Raw genomic sequence first — 19,989 nt, 5'->3', positions numbered from 1 at the left:
TCCAGACCACTCAGGATCCGACACTCCGGACTGTGTCACCTTGGATCTGTGATGGGATTTGTCCCATCTTTCTGACAGAATGCCCTTCTCACTAGGACACATCAGCTCAGGTTAGTTTCTCCACACATATCCTGCTCTCCCCTTCCCTTCCCCTCCCTTCCCTTCTCTACTCCTCCTCTCTTCTCCTCTCCTCTCCGCTCTTCTTTTTTCTTCTCCTTATACCACAAGATGCCCCCATCTCCTTCCTCTCTGCTGGTATAACAGGTGCTCGTGTACCAGTATTAAGCTCATGACTTCCACTGGTAAGCATACCTTGATATTGAAGCCCATGCCATGGGCTCAAGAGTGATTTCCTGGTACTCATGTGCTGAGGTCTTCAGGCTAACATGACTGCATTTTGAGATAGGGCTTTGGGGTTACACTTAAGATGAAATTATTACCAATATAGCTATGACCATAAGTGTGGAGTCCTAATCTAATGGGAGTGGTGAGGGGGAAGGACAAAGGGAAAGAGGGAGGGAAGAGGGGAGGAAGAAGGCACACTGGCAAGATAGGACTAAGGACACAGCCAGAAGGCAATACCTCTAAGATATGTCACCTGTAAGATAAGCCACTGGGAAAATAAACTGAAAATTCCAGCATTTCCCAATAATTTCAGCATTCTAGCAGCCTGAACAAGCCAACATAACACACTAGGTCCAAGGTCCTTGCAACACCACACACAGCCTAACAGACTCTTCACTATGTTCACACTGGTCAGCCATCTACACCAGGCTATGAGCCTGGGGAAGGGAGACCATCTTGCTGCTGTGATAGCTAGGTGCACAGTCAGAGAAAGAAGAGTGGTCACATGGGTTCAAACACATGCAGATCCTTCAGAGGGACAGCAACACATTCAGGCCTAGGGCAGATTGGAGTAGAAGTGACATACACACACATCACCTGAAGAGTGGTAACAGTCCTGAGAGTACAGGGCTGAGACTATACTGAGGATGGGAGACCACATGGTCTGAGAAGTGCTGACGACGCAGAAATGAGGCTTCTGTTTGGTACATACTATGCACAGAAATACACAGGCCAGGCTCCCCCTGCCATCCTCAGACCAGCAGCCTTTCTCTTTCATCTTTCCCTACCAGCAAGTGACTGCTACCTATGTCTGCATCTTCCCAACACCCCCTCTTGTACATGGCAGCCACAAAGGAACATTTCAATTTTCATTTTTATTAAAATTAAGGAATTAAGCCTTGAACTCCCCATTTTCACATACAATTCCAGGGCCCCAAAGCCTATGACTGTGTGGACACAGTATGGCAGGGCAGAGACAGAACATGGCCTCTGTTGCCAACATGATGGAGAAGAACACACCATCTAGAGAGGTTCATGCTATCAAAGTCAGGGAACTAAAAGCCAGATGACCAGACACTGGGAGAATAAGACTGTCACCCAGTCCCTGGAGAAGCTGCTGGCAGCCAGCCAGATGTCTGAGACAAGCCAAAAACAAATGCACCCTGGGAAACACCAAAGTTTCCAGAGCATGCGGCTACTTGGTATTGGCAATGATGTGGAAGCCCTTGAACAGAACTGGGCAGGTGGTGGTGGACAGTACTGTTAGCAGAGATCTACAAGGATGACACCAACTGGTAATCTAAGCAACAGTGGAGAGGCTACCTTAAATGTCCTTCCCCGATAATGAGATTGATAACTACCTTATATGCCATTCCTAGAGCCTTCATCCAGTGGCTGATGGAAGCAGAGGCAGACACCCACAGCTAAACACTGAACTGAACTCCTGGAACCCAGTTGCAGAGAGGGAGGAGTGATGAGCAAAGGGGTCAAAACCAGGCTGGTGAAACCCACAGCCTATGGACCCCAGACTGATGGCTGAGAGTCCAGCATGGGACTGATCCAGACCCCCTGAACGTGGGTGTCAGTGAGAAGGCCTTGGCAATCTATGGGGCCTCAGGTAGTAGATCAGTATTTATCCTTGGCATACGAATGAACTTTGGGAGCCCATTCCACATGGAGGGATGCTCTCTCAGCCTGGACACATGGGGGAGGACCTAGGCCCTGCTCAGAATGATACGACAGACTTTGGAGATTCCCCCATGGAGAGGGCCTCACCCTCTTTGGGGACCGGAGGGGGGATGGGGTGGGGTGGGGGATTGGCGGGGGGGGGTGGCATGGGAGGAGAGGAGGGAGAGGGAGCTGGAATTGACATGTGAAGCAAGCTTGTCTCTAATTTAAAATTTTAAAAAAAGTACTTCTCTCCCAACCTCAGGGAACCTCATCTGCCCACACCTGGCTCTGTGGCACAAGGCTGAGCCTGGCTAACCATGGATGTATTCATTGCCTTCCTTAGGTCCCAGATCCATTGCACCCACATTTCTGTGGCAATGTTTAGTCCTGTCCCTCCACGCCCAGTGCCTTGGCTCATCACCCACTCCTGTGAATGAAGGGACCACCCTGATGGGCGGCTGCCACTCACTTGATGTGATGTACTCTGGAGCTTTTCCAGGACTCAGCGGCACGGCTTCCTCATAGTAACCCTCTGGGAGAGAGGATGTCGGTAAGGGTGGAGGCCCGCTGTCAGGAGGCTGAGGGCAAAAGGAAAACCGTGCTGGATCAGTGTGGCAACCCAATATCTCCTCGATAGAGAGGTTCAAGGTCACTAGGACCTACACCACTTTTCCTGCTCATATCCAACCCCAGCCTCACTCTGGCTGGTCACAGACCACTCAGGTCCCACCAGTACCTAAAGGGAGTCCACCTTCACATGGAGACATTCACCTGACCACTAGTGGCACACAGTGAGCCATCAGAAGCCTGCCCCCAAATCCATTTGGGCTGACTCACACTTGCCCTCTGAGCCCTTCTCCAGCTGAGATGGGGTCTGTGTGTTCCTCTTCACTCTCATAATGCCCTCCAGACTCTCCAAGGCTGAGTGCCCCCTACAGACAGCACCAAGAACAGAGGAAGTATGTACCCATTCCCAGGTACTCTTCAAAGTGCTGGACAATGGGGCTAAAGCAGTACAGACCCATGAACCACTCCCGCCTGCCACTCTCTGAAGGCAGTCTGTTCTTTACTTAAACCATCCCATCAGAATTTTCTACAAACTCAGGCTGTTCTACTCACTATACACACTACAATGTGAGACCATCAAAGAAGTAGGAGCTCCTTAGCCTCAGTCGAAACCAGATCCTACCAGCCTGCAAGATGCAGCTCAGATCCCCTCTTCCTGAACTTTTCCTGACCACTATTCATGTCAGCCCCTTCTTTGCCCATCCATGGGACCCTTCTGGTTATCGTTCTTGCTGGTCCTTATGCCAAGAGAAAAGGACAAATGGAAGGAGGTCTGCTGCACCAGGGCCCCTGCTCCCTGCCTGGCAACGCACTACAGCTTCGCTGCTCACAGGTCACAGCAGTCATCCTGGATGGGAGCCCTGTAGGAATGCTACCAAGTAGCCTCACACTGTGCAGATGCAGAGACCAAGGCCCAGAATCTAAAGCATGGTGCTCAAAAATCAGACTTGATCCAGCCATGGTTTGGCTTTCAGACACCCTGGCATCTGTTAAAGACCTTTTCTAATTTTCCCCTCTCCTCTGTGCATAGCTGATTCACACTATCTATGTTCTGTAAATAACCAGGAAGTAACAAGCTCCATCCAGCTCGGACACTGCTCCACTGACATCATGGGCTTTGTTTTCATTCTTATGCAAACCCTCCAGAATGTGACTCCATCACTTTCCACTAACTCTCAGTCCAAAAAATCCTTTGTGAGTGACTAATGGCCACTGCACGCCCACCCTGCCTCCTCCTCCTGCAGCTGGAGAGGATTGATTCCCAGTTCAGCTAGCTGAATACTATTACCCAACCTGCCAGGCCTGTTCCCTACAGAAACACCTCCAGCTCCTTCCTATCCCTACCTTGCTCCCTGGGTGGTCACCATCCTTGCCATCTACCTAAAGTTAAAGGACCACCTTTGTAGGCAGCCATCAACCACCAAAGGGGATGCACTTCAGAGCTGTTCCAGGGACAATGCTGGCTCATCCACAGTTTTCTGTCCTCTTTAGGGGACTGTCCTAAGAAGGGACCTGGCATGCTGTGCTTGGCCCTGGGGGAAGCTAAACATCCAGACTGGAATTCTGCAGCTGCTTGGGGGAGCTTTTTGATTCACTGAGTGTTTCATGCATTAGGCAGGGACTCCACCTTCCTCCGAGCTTGGTAAAACTGACAGCTCACACTCTGAACTGTTTCAAAGAGCTGAGTCAAACTGATGCCGGTCTGTATCCAGGTCAGACCTCCCTCCAAGAATCGTGAGTAGGAAAGAGGTGAGAAAGACTGGTGTGTACTGGGTGGGGTTTGTGAACAGATGCAGTCAAGTCATTGAGGACACAGCCTTCAAAGAGACACACTTAGTTAGACTTCATGGTCCCACCTCTAGAAACACAGCAGGAAGATCCTTTGGGCCAGTAAGAGAAAAACAAAAAAACAAAAAAACAAAAAAAAGCTCAGGAAGTTCAACAAACGTTTCTGGAAAAATCTAAACAACCATAAAAAAAAGAATTCTGGCCAGTAAGATGGCCCAGCATGTAAAAGCACTTGGAAGGCAGATTTCTGTGAGTTTGAGGCCAGCCTAGTCTACATTGTGAGTTCTAGGACAGCCAGGGCTGCATAGTGAGAGCCTGTCTGAAAAGGAAGGAAGGAAGGAAGGAAGGAAGGAAGGAAGGAAGGAAGGAAGGAAGGTAGGAAGGAAGGAAGGAAGGAAAATCCATAAACCATTTTTGAATACTTTGATTTTAATTTACTTGAAAAATGTCAAGAGGTAGTAACTGCTGATGTATAAAGATACACCAAAGGGACATAATTCTTATTTAAATAATCTTAAGTAGTAATGAACTTCCTTTCTGTTGCTGTGGTAAAATATCTTGATAGAAAACAATGTGAAGAAGAAAGGGTTTTCATTTGGCTTCAGTTCCAGGGTCCAGTCGATCACTGGGGAAGCAGCTGCCTGACTGCTGCTTCTTTATGAACATTATGACCATACACAGATTCCTAGTCAAAATATCACTTGACTGGCCCCTGGCCCAATTCCTGATCAAGTCCTTGCTTCTCTCTCAAACATAGCTGGAGACTCCACTGTCCACCTAACTGTCACCATCTTCCAAGCCCCCACAAAAAATGGCCCATTCAGCTCTGAGCATCCAATTGCTTTGCAGCTGAAAATTCCAAAGTCTTCCAGATTATTCCCTACAAACAGCATAGTCATTTTATCACAACAAATATTTATAGCAACAGGCAGAAGGCAGTGTCCAATGTTACAAGCCACAAAAAAAAAAAGGCAAAAACCAGAACACAATAGCAGTTTGCAAACATGGGAAATAATGGTAAATGGTGTAAGTCACATGCTACACTGGGGTTTTTGTAGCCCCCTCCCACCCCGGCCCCATGCATCAATGATCAGGACACATAAACCAGCTCTTTCCCCACTAAGCTGGTCATGGTGTTTAGCACTAAAACAGAAAGCAAACTAAGACAAACATCATGTTTCCTCTTGATAAACTCACAGCTCCTGCCCATCAGCTTGCCCAGCACTGAGGCCTCCTCTGGGCATTACTCACCCAAATCCTACCATCTACCCACTCACATCTGGGTACATCTGGCTCACTCTTGGGTTTGTACCTTCATTTGGGGGCCCCTCTGCCCAGTATGGTCTCCTTCCCATTGAATCCTTATCTCACAAGAAGCAAACTCTCCACAAATTCAGTCTGTCAACATCAATGGTGCCTGGACAAAAGCGAGCCCAAGGTTAACTGAATTGAGTTTACTGACTGACAACTCAATTTTCACTAAACACCCTAAGAAAGACAGGCATGTTGGACTGTGACTATGATCCCAGTACTGGGAAGCAAAGGCAGGAGGATTATGAATTCTAGTCCAGCCTGTCATATACAGTGAATCCAAAGTCATCCTGGGCTACAGACAGGTGCCTATCTCCCATTATCCTCCAAAAATCCTCATAAAAATGTCCTAGAGTCTTAGCCAAACACTGAACTGTCATGGGTTGACAAAGGTATCATCCAGTCCTGCAAAATGACCAGACTGGTGGTAACATAATGCTAAATGTTCTTCATGGCTGGCAGGCTCTTCTCTAAAGTACTGAGCAACCAACCTGTCACTGGATGGACTGGATTGGAAGTCCACAGAAATGCAATGGCACAAAGCACTGATCCATCAGTGAGAACACTTGTTCAGAAACTGGGCTCTGTCCCTCTAGGTGGCCTGCAGGACATGCAGTCCAGGGCAGACCAGCTAGAGACTGAACAGGAGGAGCCATGTAGCCCCTATAGCCACCACCACTCTCCTGCCTGCGTCTAAGTACGAATTCCTCCTCCTCAATCCTAAGATGCTCCCAAGACACAACGTGTGTGATGGAATAGAAGGTACGGCACATTGGCCAGCTACAGAGTGCCACAGGTTCAAGACAAGCCTAAACTAAAACACTTAAACCAGAAAATAGTAGGCCACTGATTTCCATCCAGCTCATAGTTTGAAAAACAATCTACAAGTAAAAAGTATTAACAGTGTTGAATGAAATATTTTTGATGAAATTTCTACATGAAATATCTACATGAAATGATTCCATGTAGATAAAAACAGTAAATGATACTATAGTAATAACAATAATAAAAGATAATTTAAAAGTTTTTACAACAGGAAAGGAAAAGAAAGCAATAATTAAAAACAAGTTTATGGTCCAGCAAGATGGCTCCACAGGTGAAGACAATGCCCTTGAGCCAGATCCTACATCCTGGAATGAGAACACTGACTCCTGCAAGTTGTCCTCTGACCTCCACAACCTCCCTATGGCACATGTACGTGCTGGAGCCCATTCAGGGAACCAGCCCAAGCCTGACAGGCTCCTCCCACCTGTGGGCCATGCCAGATAACAATTTCTGCTTTTCCTGCTTATTAAGTAACCTTCAGTAAATCACACACCCTCAAAAACCTTTTCCAAAAACTTGGTAGCCACATACCTCACATGCTATAAATCAGTGGTTCTCAGCCTTCCTCATGCTTCAACCCTTTAATACAGTTCCTCATGTTGTGGTGACCCCAACCATAAAATTATTTTTGTTGCTACTTTATAACTGTAATTTTATTACTGTTATGAATCCCAATGTAAATTATCTGTGTTTTCCAATGATCTTAGGTGACCTCTGTGAAAGGGTCATCCCTTTGAGGGTCAAACAACCCACAGGTTGAGAACCACTGCTATAATTTTAAGAACTTTTAGAGTTCTTAGAAGCCTTGCCAAAAGGACTGCATTAAATACAGCTGTCCCCTCATCTGTGGTTACCACATTCTTCAGTCTTAGTTGTCTATATTCAATCAAAAACATGATGTGTAAAGTTCTATAAATAACCACTAAGACTTAAATCCTTTTTACTACAGCATATTGTTATAATTGCTGTTTATTGTTAGTATTCATTATTGTCATTAACATCCCACTCTGCCCAATCATAAATTAAGTAAAGTCAGAGACAGGTGTAGCACTGTGCAAGGGGCACCATGGGCAAGTAGTCACAGCATGAGTAACAAACATGGCTGTGAAGACAGACAAGGCATGATCCTGCTTCTTCCAGTTCAGACCCTGGCAGAAAGAATACATGACCTAGCTGGGCTGTGATGGCACATGGCTTTAATCCCAGCAAGCAGGTAGCAGAGGCAGGCAGATCTCTGTGAGTTTGAGGCCAGCCTGGTTTACAGGGTTCCAGGACAGCCAAAGAAACACAGAGAAACCCTGTCTCAACCTCCACACCTGACAAAGCAAGTGTAGAAAGAAGCAACCAAGTGATCACTTTGCCATCATTTGCATGAAAGTCAAATTCCCCTGATTAAGCAAGCTGCAGAATATAAAGATACAGAAAGAGCTGAAGGGAGATAGCAATCTCCAGTTTGAAAAAATATAAATAGCAAAAATGAGAGTCCTGAACCCATTTGAAATACATATACTCAACTGAAGAGTACATTCTGGAATGTGCACATTTTTCTTTCTGGGTGAGGGAAGGGAGAAAGCAAGAATCTACCCTGGAACATAGCAATGAATGTCAGGTCATATAGAAAGTGGGTGGAGTCCTTGGGTTCTGCAGACAGGATTCTGCCTGCTGTGTTTTCTGATTCCCATTCATGTCTTAACAGATTTCTAAGAACCTGTGATTCCAGGATTCTACCAAGAAACTCGAGGTCCTTCTGATATCAGCAGCTTCAGGACACTTGGAGCACACTGCCAGGAGCGCCTTTCACCTTCTGGCTTCCATCACAGGCTGAGTAGCTCAGGCCTTCAAGGCAATGTGGACGGTAGGTAGATGTCTACTCACCAGCCATGGCTGAGGGATCTCAGGCAGAGGCATCTGGGGAGGTGCTGGCAGGCTGTTGGCTTCTGCCTTCTGAGCATGGTCCTTCACTTCAAAGCCTGTAGAGATTAACCAAAACCACAGATGTGGGTGAGGAGGAAGATACCAGCAGTAGCCTTTCCTGAGCCCTCTAGAGAATGGTGCAAATATTTATTCTCTATGATCCTTCACAGCAATACTGCAAGGGGGCATCATGTTCTCCACTTAACTATATGGTCTACCTGAGACCAGACCAGATAACCAGGAAGGGGAGGGAGATGGGCTGCAAGGATTCATGAAGCGGATAGTGTCAGAGGATATAATGGAAGAGAAGAAATGAATACAGTTTAGAAATGCAGTAGAATTAAAGAGGGTTCGGAAACCTAGCAATTTAGCCCAAGGACGCCCGGTGGCCTTCAAGACTCACCCTTGGATGATGACTGTATTCGCAGCAGGATGTTGGTGAGCACAGCCTTTTTCTCTCTGACAGTTGATGTGAGGTACTCGTGGTCCAGGAGCTCCAGAAAAAGGCGAAGTTCGACTATTAACTCTTCCATTGCTGGAAAGAAAGGAGGAGGAAGGGGCTCATCTTTAGGCTGAGGATTTGCAGGGGCCAAATGGAGTGTGAGCTTCACTCCAGTGCCTCATGTTCAATCTGATCACTGGATGAAGCACTCTATATTCTAACATGATAAGTGAGTTTGCAAGCCAGGCCCACCACAGACTCACGATCCTCCCCTTCACCCTCCTGGCTCCTTCACCCTCACTTTGAGGCAGCAAAGCTCAACTGGGGAAGAGCCAGAGCCAAAACTGACAGGTGGAGCAGCCCTGGAGTAGACATTATTCCATGTCAGCACACGATGCTGAATTTTGTGTCCAGAAAGAGGTCAGAGTTCAAACATCAGTTTTCAAATAGCCATCAGCACACAAGTTACAAAACCCAGCCCCAACTTGCTCCCTGAGCTGCCTCCATCACCCGGAAGACAGGGATGCTACATACACTGCAGCAAGGATACTGGGTGTCAGGGCAGTGAAAGCTGAAGTTCGCGTGGTGATCACACCCCCCTCACGTGTCCTTTCCCATAAAAAGATGGCAGACATTGACATTTTGCACAAGACTGGAATGCTGGGTTGTATCAGCAATTTATAACTGATTATGTGAGATCCAGGGCAGTCCAAAACCCTTTGCAGGATTGGAAGGTCCACAATAGTTTCACAACAGTAAGACCCTGTCTTCCTACTGCTGCAGTGATGGAGCAAATAAATACAAGGGTGAAACTGCATGCATACACATGTCAAACACTGGGTACATAGCCTCTAGCACTGGCACAAAACTACAAGAACTGGCACCTAGCCTCAAGCACTGGCACAAAGCTTCAAGTACTAACACCTAGGCTCAAGTACTGACACTAAGCTTCGAACGCTGGCACCTAGCCTCATTAGTGTTTGTTCCTCACAGCTGAGAACCACTCTTCCTGAAGAGTGCCCTTGAGACATCCTTCAAACTACTCAGGTTGCAAAAACCATTGCTTGCATCAAGTCTCAACCCTTGAGACTGGTCCTTTTGCCTGCTGTAGCTTAGGAAGCTCTTCTGCAGACAGCAGCACATTGGTCTAGAGTACAAGCTACAGAGCCTGCAGCCATCTGTGTCACCTGATTTGAATAATGGGCCATCTACAAGTATTCATTCACACTTTCTTTTTTGCTCAGCTACTAGCCAGAGCCTCCTGTGTGCTAGGCATGCACTGAGCCATACACCAGGCCTACCTCTTCAGCACTTCACAGTCTCCTCTCAGAAACAAGCTGACTGCACTCGTCAGCTGATAGGGTTTTTTTTTTTTTCAATGATCTTTTTGAGGGTCCAGCAAGAATTTTGGAGTCTGTGTCAGCCACTGTGAATGCAACAGCCCCCAAGACTGCTTTTCTAACAAGGTCAGGAGTGACTCTGAGAAACATTGCATTTGGGTGCTGCACAATGTCACCTGTCCACAGTGAAAGCTGTCTGCACAGCTCAGGTACTGTACAGCAACTGTGGGCGACCGACAACCTGAAATGCAAAATGACCTGATGTCATCTCCTGTGGTCCAGAGCCAGATAGCATCAGAAATGCCAGTCACCAGGCTTATAGCACAAAGAGAGTGGTCACTATTTTCTGTCAAGGCCACTGATCAGTTATCTGGCTGATCAAGGATGCTAGCATCATTAAGATGTCTTCCCTCAGTCTGAATATAGAGGAGAACCCAGCTGTCTTCCACTGAGCCTGATGTCAAACACACCAGGAAATAGAGTGAGCAAAGTCTCTTTCTACTTTTCTTGTTCTGGTAAATTATGATATTTTTCCTAAACCTATCTAATATGTGTTAATATGTAATGTTGATCAGTGTCTGATAAATTAGCAAATATCTTTAAACTGCTAGCTAAGGACCAGTGACACAGCACAGTGGGCAAAGCTCATCGACTGGTGAGAACTGGCTTATTTTTTGCTTACCTCTAGAAACCTAAAGCACAGTCCACACAGAAAACACTGGCACTGGATTATCACTGGAGGAATGACACAGGACATTCACTGACAGCTCTTATAGGAGAAGCAAACTGTGCCTACCCAAGTCACTGTGAGGGCACTTAGCATCTTGTTCAGATCACAGTGAGGCTTTGATATATTTGGGTTATCTATAAGACACGGGGGAGCAGGGGGCACAGTACTTTACAGGGACAACAGTCAGGTCTCCTGGTGAAGGGAGACTGGGTTGGAACATTTGTGGGGCACAGCTGAAGCAAGAGTCGCACTTTGACCTGAAGAAGTCACCTGTGTACGGCAGTGAGAAGGGTGAATGATTGAGGTAACTCCTGGGCATACACAGAGAAGGCCTCTCTCAGAACACAGATGCTGAACATCTGCACACAAGGCCCACCTGGGTCACTAGGAAAGGCAATCATTCTGGGGGGCGCAGGGGAATGAGAGTGCCCATGCTTGCTGGGGCCACCTGCTTCAGCCCTGAGACAGGCACTGCCTCATCATCTAGAGGTGGGAGGAGAGTGTCTTGGCTAACTCAGGCAGAAATAGGAGCCCAACCAGGAGTCGAAACAGGTGGACCAGGAAGGAGCCCTTCCAATTCTCCTTTCATACCATGACACTGAATTCTGCTCTCTTCGAAAGAGACATTAACTCTTCTTGAGATAACATTCAAAGAACCCTGTCTATCGCCACAACACAGAAGGTTTAGCTCCAGGCATGTCCTTCAAGACCAACCCTCCAGCTTCACTTTGCTCAGCACATTGCAAATTGCTCTTTAAGACAGAGTCTATTGGAAAGCTGTCCAACCCACAGTCCCAGCTTGTTTTCTGCTGAACTGATAAACACCAAGACCAAAAACATCTTGGGGAGGAAAGGGTTTATTTCACTTATGCCTTCCAGTCCATCACCAAGGGAAGCCAAGGCAAGAACTGAAGCAGAGATCATGGAGGATCGCTGCTTAGTGGCTCACTCTCTGGCTTACTCAGTTACCATTCTTACAGCCCAGGTTCACCTACCTAGGAATGGCCACTCCCACCTTGTCTAATAGCCCTACCTAGGGATGGCACTTCCATGGGGGCTGGGTCCTCCCAACTCAATTAGCAATTAAGGAAATGCCTCATAGACACAGTCAAGAGCCAATTTGATCTGAGCAATTAATTCTTCAGTTGCAAGTGTTTCCCTTAGAGGACTGAAAGCCTTCTCAAGGCTGCAGTCCACTCTTTCTGCTGGACCCTGGTCCAAGGACTGCATACACACACACACACACACACACACACACACACACACACACACACACACACACACACTAACCAGTGGCCTCCTAATAACTGAGCATTTTTCAAGCTCTTTCCTCATGGGAACCTCATAATCTTATCATCTCCAAAACAGAAATGGCAGAAATGAGATAAAAACAGCAGGTGACTGGCCTGTGGCACAGGCTGAGAAGGAATCTCTGAACAGGGAGCCTTTCCTTTGTCAGACACCCCAGCCCTGAAACCCAGAACCCTAATGGATGGAATGGCAGTCACTGAACATAGACTGGGCCAAGAACATAAGAACTGCTAACCTCTCCACACACACCCCCAAATACCCTCATTCCATTCTACTTGACGCTGTACCAAGGGGCTCATAGTCTGTCTTGTCCCCCAGGCAGGAGGCGACTTGAAGCCAGGAACCACAGTGTGTATCTCTCTGCAGGAATGCCTTGCATGATGCCTGACCGGTACCTGCTCTGTGTGGTAGGCCAATTCACTAAGTGAATTTCTAGTCTCCTTAAGAGGCAGGATCCCCGAGGTGTGCCTTAAAGAGAAAATTGCAGAGGAAAAAAATGCTGTCCCTGAATAATAACTGTGTCTTCTGTGACATATTTAGAACTGAAGAGAAATGTGGCAGGAGGCCAAGTGGGACATGGCCCTTTTCTTGGGCGTTACCACACCTGGCAGGACCTCATCTGCTGAGCACATTCTCAGGCGTGGGCTGAAGGGACCCAGTACTCCAGTGGCAAGGAAGGGAAGCAGCCACCACCCGAGTGTAGCCATGCATATTTTCCCTTATAGGGTTACAGTTCAGACTCCTCCAGCAGCTTCTTCCAAACATTTCCCCAGGCCTCAGCAGATAATCTAAGGAAGCTGCTTACAGGTTGGCCTCGAGCTCCCAGAAGCAGCAGCCAAGCTTTAAGTTTCCCTCAGCCGGGCAGCATCTGATTGTCTTTAATAATTCAGATGGCCATCATCTGAGTGTGCGAGTGACTGTGAACACGAATCACTAACCTTCTTTCAATTCTCTAATCTGTGATGTCGGAATCTGAATGGTCAGCTGCCTAGCCTCGATGTTGGGAAGATCCCAGAGGCTGTGAATAAGATCCTCATCCCAGCCAGACAGTGGTGGTGCACACGCCTTTATTCCAGCTCTCGGGAGGCAGAGGCAGAGGCAGGTGCATCTCTGTGAGTTTGAGGCCAGCCTGGTCTACAAAGCTACACAGAGAATCCCTGTCTCAGGGAAAAAAGAAAAACAGATCCCCATCCCAGACACTGGTGACAATGTAACCTGACGCTCTCTTTAGCTCCTATATGAACAGAACCTGTGATAATTTGCTGAGTCTCAGGCAGACACTGTAATCATCCCGGGAAGAAAGTCTGTAGGAGCATGGCTATGGTTCTAGACATTATCCTTGCTGAGTGAGTTAGATCCAGGTCAGGAGAAGCTTCTTAAAATTGGATGAATTCAAGGAAGCCCTAAGAGAAAATACCCCCTGCATTGGTTTGTAGAAAGCTAAGACAGCCAGGATCTGGATGTGATTTCTGCTCATCAATGTGCAAATCCTCACAGCACCACAGGGCAGGACTTTCTGATTCATATGAAGAGACATATGAAGCTCGTGGGTCACTAGGTGAAGTGCAGACATGACACGGGAAGCATGGTGTCCCCACCCCACTTACATCTGTCCAGTGTAATTCACTCCAGATCAATTAACTATCTGTCAAACACTATGCTCACAAAGTTGTATTCAAAATCTAAAGACCAACATGATCCAGTCCTGGGCATCCATGCTCCCACAATCCAGAGCCACGCACAACACAGGGAACAAGGACACCAGGAACAGGAATGACAAAGGTTTTGGAAAAAGTGGCCTTGATTTCTCTCCATTTTGAAAAGATAAGTCCAGAATGAGGATAGGCTGAGCGGAGTTGGTGAAAGGTTGGAATTCAAATAGGCACAGCCAAATGAGGGGAAGAATGACTACTGATCGTAATCTAAAGATGGTGTGTGTGTGTGTGTGTGTGTGTGTGTGTGTGTGCGCGCGCGCGCGCGCGCGCTACTTTTTTTCTTTTTCCATTTTCATGTGTATGTATGCTTGCATGTATGTGGTTATATGTGCATGTGTAGGTTTATGGAGGTTGATGTCCAGTGTCATCCTTGACCTCTCTTCCACCTTATTCATTGAGGTGGGGTCTGTCAACAAATCAGGATCTTACTTAACATCTAGTCCCACTAGCAGTTTACTCTGGGAACCCCTTCTCTACCTTTCCAGGCAGGAATTAAAGGTGACTGCCATAAACAGCCTTTACATGGGTTCTGGGGATCCAAACTCAGGTCCTCATGTCTATGGGACAAGTGCTTGAACCACTGTGCCATCTCCACAGCATGAGAAGGACTTGTTTATGTTCTATTCATTGTAAGAAAATGGGAACATTACAGAACTAGAAACTCATTGCAGAAATATCTGGGTACCAAGGGCAGGGTGGACAGTATACAACCCCATACACTCAAGTGAAGAAACAAGCAAATAGCACTTGCTCACACACGAGTGTACAAGCGTGTATGCACACACACACACACACACACACACACACACACACACACACACAAAGCCAGAATCTTGATTACTATGGAAAAAAAGTGGGCCAGGGTAGGGATCAGTGGAGATGCTGGAGGCCCTGGGTTCAACACCCAGCACCATATAAACAAAAACAAAAGGCATCTAGCCAACAGTTTTATGTCAGTTTTTTTCAAAATCTTTTGCTCTCTTTTTTTCTTTATTTTTTTCTGTAATTACCTAAGGTAAATGAATCAAGTTTGAAAAAAACCACCTACATAGTGTTGTAATCTATTCAAACAAAAGCAAAACCAACTGAAACAGAAATGGGATGTGATCATCTGCAGGGACTGTTCATGATGGGCTGTGCCAAGCAGGCTAGTCTACTTTAAGGGGCACCGCTCCATTCTACACAGTTGCTGGGGAGATCAGTGTGTGCATACCCTGTTTGACAACACCCCAGTTTCCCTAGCATCTTGGATACAGAACATCTTGTGTCATTTTTGGCTAGCACTGTTACAATTGGAATTATTGTTATACTACTTGTTCCTGTGCAATAAAAAAAACCAAACAGTTATTAATTTCAGGAAAACTTTGCTTTAAAGAAAAATTTTTGAATTTCCAAAATCAAAGTTATGATCATAAGAATTAAGTTTTTACCATAAAGTGCTTACACTATGGGTCACTTAAATGCACCAAGAACTTCAAATCAAATCACTCAGATCAGCCAAGGATACCCAGTGGCCTTTCTCCCACAGCCTAAGTGAGGGGAGGTCCCATCTGATCTGGCATGGTCACTAGCCAATGGGTCCTGAGCCCCATCTTTCCAGTGTCAGCAAAGAAGGAACATAGCAGACCAGGCAGTAGACATAAGCCAGATGTGGAGGGCATCAGTTACAACCTCATGGGGCAGATTCCCTGAAAGATGAGCTAGAGGAAACAGGCAGTGCGGACCACAGCATGACAGGGAATCCAGATCTCCTGTAGTGATCCCTGGCAATCAAAACACAACCTTCACAAACTCTCACATCTGAGGACATAACATATAAACTCAGCAAAGACTAAAGAAGGAAGCATAAGACACCTAGGAAAAACATTTAGAATTTTAGGGTATCCTCATATTTCCAAGAACCCCCAAAATACCAATATACATGTTAAAAATTTCACAAAAGAATTTTTGAAAAAATATTTTTTGAATGAGAGACTGCATAGGAGACACATGTCTGAAGAAGTGTTTCTGCCACTACACTTAACACCGAGAAAGTACAAAGGCAAACAGCCCGGTAATGAGCAAGCCAAGGAGTTATGACATTTTTCCATGAAAGTTGCAAATGGCCACTGAATGTGTAGGAAGGCTCTGCAATCCCTCATCACAGATGCACAAACCAAACCACCATGGCATTCCTACTTTCAGCAGCTGACTAAAGTTTAAATGACAGAAACACGTTTCCCCAGTGGGAGGGAACAGGGAACCTTATTTCAATCCTAACCCTCAGAGGACAGTGTGACAGCATCCTAAAGTTAAAGAGGCCCTCACCATGTGGCCAGGAACCCAGGCCCAGGGATTTACTCAAAACACGTTACTGCACACATCCACACAAGAATGTTGGCAACCAAACCAAGTCCAACCTAAATGAACACTAACAAGGCCTAAGGCTGGACCTAAATATGTTACACTGTTCAATCCAGAATTACTCTCAACAATAAAAAGAAATAAAGAACACACATAAAACCCAGGTAAATAAACTGGGTGGTGGTGGTGCACTTCTTTAATCCCAGCACTCACGAGGCAGAGGCAGGTAGATTTCTGTGAGTTCAAAGGCAGCCTGGTCTACAGAGTGAGTTCCAGGACAACCAAGGCTACACAGAGAAACCCTGTCTCAAAAAAACACTAGATAGATAGATAGAAAATAGATAGATAGATAGATAGATAGATAGATAGATAGATAGATAGATAGATCCCAGGTAGATCTCTCTCAAAGGAGCTACACGAAGGGAACACCCATCCATAAAATGAAATCCCAGCAAACAAAATGCTAGAGCCAGCCATTGCATCTGGCCACAGAACCAATCCAGGGCTGCAGAGCTGCCCCAGGTCAGGTTGCAGGGAGGTTGGCAAGATGACTCCAGGGTTGGCAATGAGTTCTGAACTACAGACCAAGACTCTGAGTCATAGTAGCAGAAATCTAGAGAAAACCAACAGGTCAAGGTGACCAAGTTAAACAGGAAACAGTATTTTATCTGGTAATGTGAGGTCTGCATAAATACAATTTTAAGAAAAGACTACTGGCTGGCAGCAATAAATGGATCAAGAGCAGGGATGGGGAGCCTGGTCAGCTTCTGCTGCTCTGCTAGGGGCATCAGGGAAGCAAGGGCCCCTAATCACTGCCACTCTGGGTGTGGCAATCAGAAATGGGGTTCTTCCAAGCAGAGGGAATGAGAAAACACACACTCAAACACAAGGGAAAGCATGGAGCCAAATAAAACAAGAGTAAGTGGACTTTCTCATCTTGTTGGTGAGTAAAGCAAAGTTTAGAGAGGCGGACAGCTCACACAGATCGAAAGAACAGGAGGCATCAGGTCAAACCGGTTCAGTCTTCGTCCAAAGATTCCAAGATCCTGATGAACTACAGCTGGCCAGGTCTCAGAAGAGGTCAGGAATGCATAAAGTGTTGGCCCAAGGGGCACAACATATGGAGAGGGGCATGGCTGCCCTGAGCATGGTGTATGTTATAGAGGTCAGGTGCTAGGGTATTAAATCCTCTGTGGTCCTCTCAAATCCCATTGACTAGCTTCCTTCACAGTGACAAGGCTTCTAAGTCACAGGGACAACCAGGAGGTGTGTCCTATGCACCATGCTATGGTTGTAACCAAGCAGACACTTCAGCCTGGGGATGAAAGCCATGTTAAAGGGCTCAAGGATCAACAATAGCATACTTCCTGTGGGGACAAGGCACATGGGCACAATGGCCCTGGCACCACCTCTAAACCAAGGAACAATCACACTGAAAGCCACTCGGGAGAAAGAAATGAACAATACTGTACCCTGCAAGCCTGTGCCACAGCTCCTGTACTAAGCCCACACTACAGATGGCACTGCCTCACCATGGGGACAGCAGCAGGCTGTATGCAGGAGGGACGTTGGCAGGCAGCTTCCACAGACCTTCTGCCATCTCCAGGGGAGACATCCAGAGCCGTAAGGACCTCCAGACAACAAGCCAGTTCCAACCTGGTCATGTGACTCCCCACTGCTTTATTAAATAGAAAGCCTACCCTAATTAAGTTCTTAAATCTACAACTTTGGGGACTGGTGAGATAGCTCAGTGAGTATAAGGCATCTGGCACCAAGCTTAATGACCTAAGTTCCATCCCCAGGACCCAAATGTGGAGGAAGAAAGCTAATTCACGCAAGTTGTCCTGTCCTCCACATTCATCTGTAGCACACACACCCCTCCCACTCACATGTACATAAAATAAATCAATGAAAATACAATTTACAAGAACTACAACATAGGACATGAGGGATATAGTGGAATCAGACTCTTCAAGAATCCCGAGATGGTAGGCTTCCTACTAAGCAAGCCTCTGTCAACTGAAACTCCCTGGGACTATTTCCTGCCACATTTCCTGCACCCACCCCAGCCACCTTCCAGTCAAGGAGAAGGTGGGGGAGATCACACAGTACTCTCTGGCTGGCAGAAGGAGCGAAGGCACAGCCATGACCCAGGAAGGCCTCCACATCGAGTCACAGACACAAGAAAACAAATGCACCAAGGGGTCACAGGTCTGCCAGTCACACCACAGGAGTTGACAGGACACCGGTTTTCTCTTTGCAACTCTTTGTACTGCTGTTTCACAAGAGTCTGGGGCATATTTAAGGGTGCAAGGGTCAGTAATAGACAAAGGACTACTCACACTCTACATCCCTGCAGGGACAGGGCAGATGAGCACAATGGCCCAGGCATCCCCTTTCTATCAGGAAAATGACATTGAATCATGCTGGGAAGACGCCAGCTGCCTCCTGAGCTCCATGCAGATTCAATCACACTTCCACTGCAGGAAAGGCAAGGCAAAGGTCCGCAGCATGACCCCCAAGAAGGGCAGACCTGCTGCAGGACATAAGGGACCTTCAGAGTGCCACCCCCCTCTCTGTTCCACACCCACCCGCCCACTCAGTGGAATATTCCACCAACCTCAGGACTGCTGGGTTATTTGCAAAGCAGAAAAAGAACCTACACCACATCAAAGCTCCCCTGCATCTGCTCTGAGTTCAGGGAAATAAACTCCAAAAAGGAAGGCCTGAAACCCAAGGCATAACACGCTATTCTAACACCATGGAAGCACTGGAAAGATAGCACAGAAGCAAAGAGCCCTGGAAGGCCCTGGAAAGCATGATCAGTGTACATGGTGGCTTTCTCAAAGAGTTGCATCAGGCCTTCACAGGAAGTCCATCCTCACAATCTCGGAAGCTTTCTCACTGGCTCCTGCAGTACAGCTGTCCACAGAGCCTGCAGCTGAACTTCTTTGTCCTTCTGTCTTCTCATCCGGTCATCAGAAGGCGCTGAGGCTGGGACAGTGTGTCATCCAGTCTCTTGTGACAGCTTAGAAGGAAAGGCCTGGAGCTCCCAACAGCAGGTGTGAGACAGCCTTAAAGCTCTGAGGAGGAAGGGCCATGACTCTCGAGGGAGTGGTGGCTGAAAGCTAGCATCTGTCTCTCCTCCTGGATCCCCAGGCAGATGGTTTTTCCCCTTGAGCATGTGGGAACAGGAGGCAGGGTGGTGGGCACCTCGCTCTGAGAAACATATGCCAGGGTGTTAATAGAAGCAAATTAGAGGCACGGATTGTCTCACAGGCTGTGCTTTGGGGACTGGAGCTGCAGCACTCACAGGATGGGTGAGAGCCAGGTTCCTCTGGGATGTGAAACTCTGGGCCCTGGGAGTTGTGCTTACAGCTCTTTGGATGTAGCCTTGAGTGTGCTCTGTAAAGCTGGGGTGGCCAGAGGCTTGACTGAGATGTTATTTTGTTAAATGTCCTATGTGTGGAGCTTGGCATAGTCTTTGACACAGAATAGGCCTTCGGCAAATCCTGCCACTTTCATTACCAGTATAATCTTGTACACAAAATAAGTTTATCAAGGGTTCCTTTCCACCCCAAAGAGCAGGTGGAAAGATTAACAACAGATAACATGCAGCCTGCCCCCTCTATGGCCGCCAGTCAGTGCTCAGTGAACCATTGCTCTTGCTGCCCCTCAGGACCCAAT

The 19,989-nt window shown here is 47.0% G+C and overlaps 1 protein-coding gene across 2 annotated transcripts in view; it reads right to left on the bottom strand.

The window, feature by feature from the left end:
* Afap1 (actin filament associated protein 1) overlaps positions 1-19,989 on the bottom strand; it is a 115,340-nt gene that overhangs the window by 60,897 nt on the left and 34,454 nt on the right. For both annotated transcript variants that reach the window (XM_035453445.1, XM_027387103.2), the window contains 3 exons: positions 8,825-8,956; positions 8,383-8,477; positions 2,486-2,594 (listed from right to left, as the gene is read on the bottom strand). In XM_035453445.1, the coding sequence (XP_035309336.1) occupies positions 2,486-2,594; positions 8,383-8,477; positions 8,825-8,954 (334 nt within the window). In that variant the 5' untranslated portion in view covers positions 8,955-8,956. The remainder of the gene's footprint in view (positions 1-2,485; positions 2,595-8,382; positions 8,478-8,824; positions 8,957-19,989) is intronic.

Source organism: Cricetulus griseus (assembly GCF_003668045.3).
Source record: "Cricetulus griseus strain 17A/GY chromosome 1 unlocalized genomic scaffold, alternate assembly CriGri-PICRH-1.0 chr1_1, whole genome shotgun sequence".
Lineage (NCBI taxonomy): Eukaryota > Metazoa > Chordata > Mammalia > Rodentia > Cricetidae > Cricetulus > Cricetulus griseus.
This window is presented reverse-complemented; position numbering and strand designations above follow the sequence as displayed.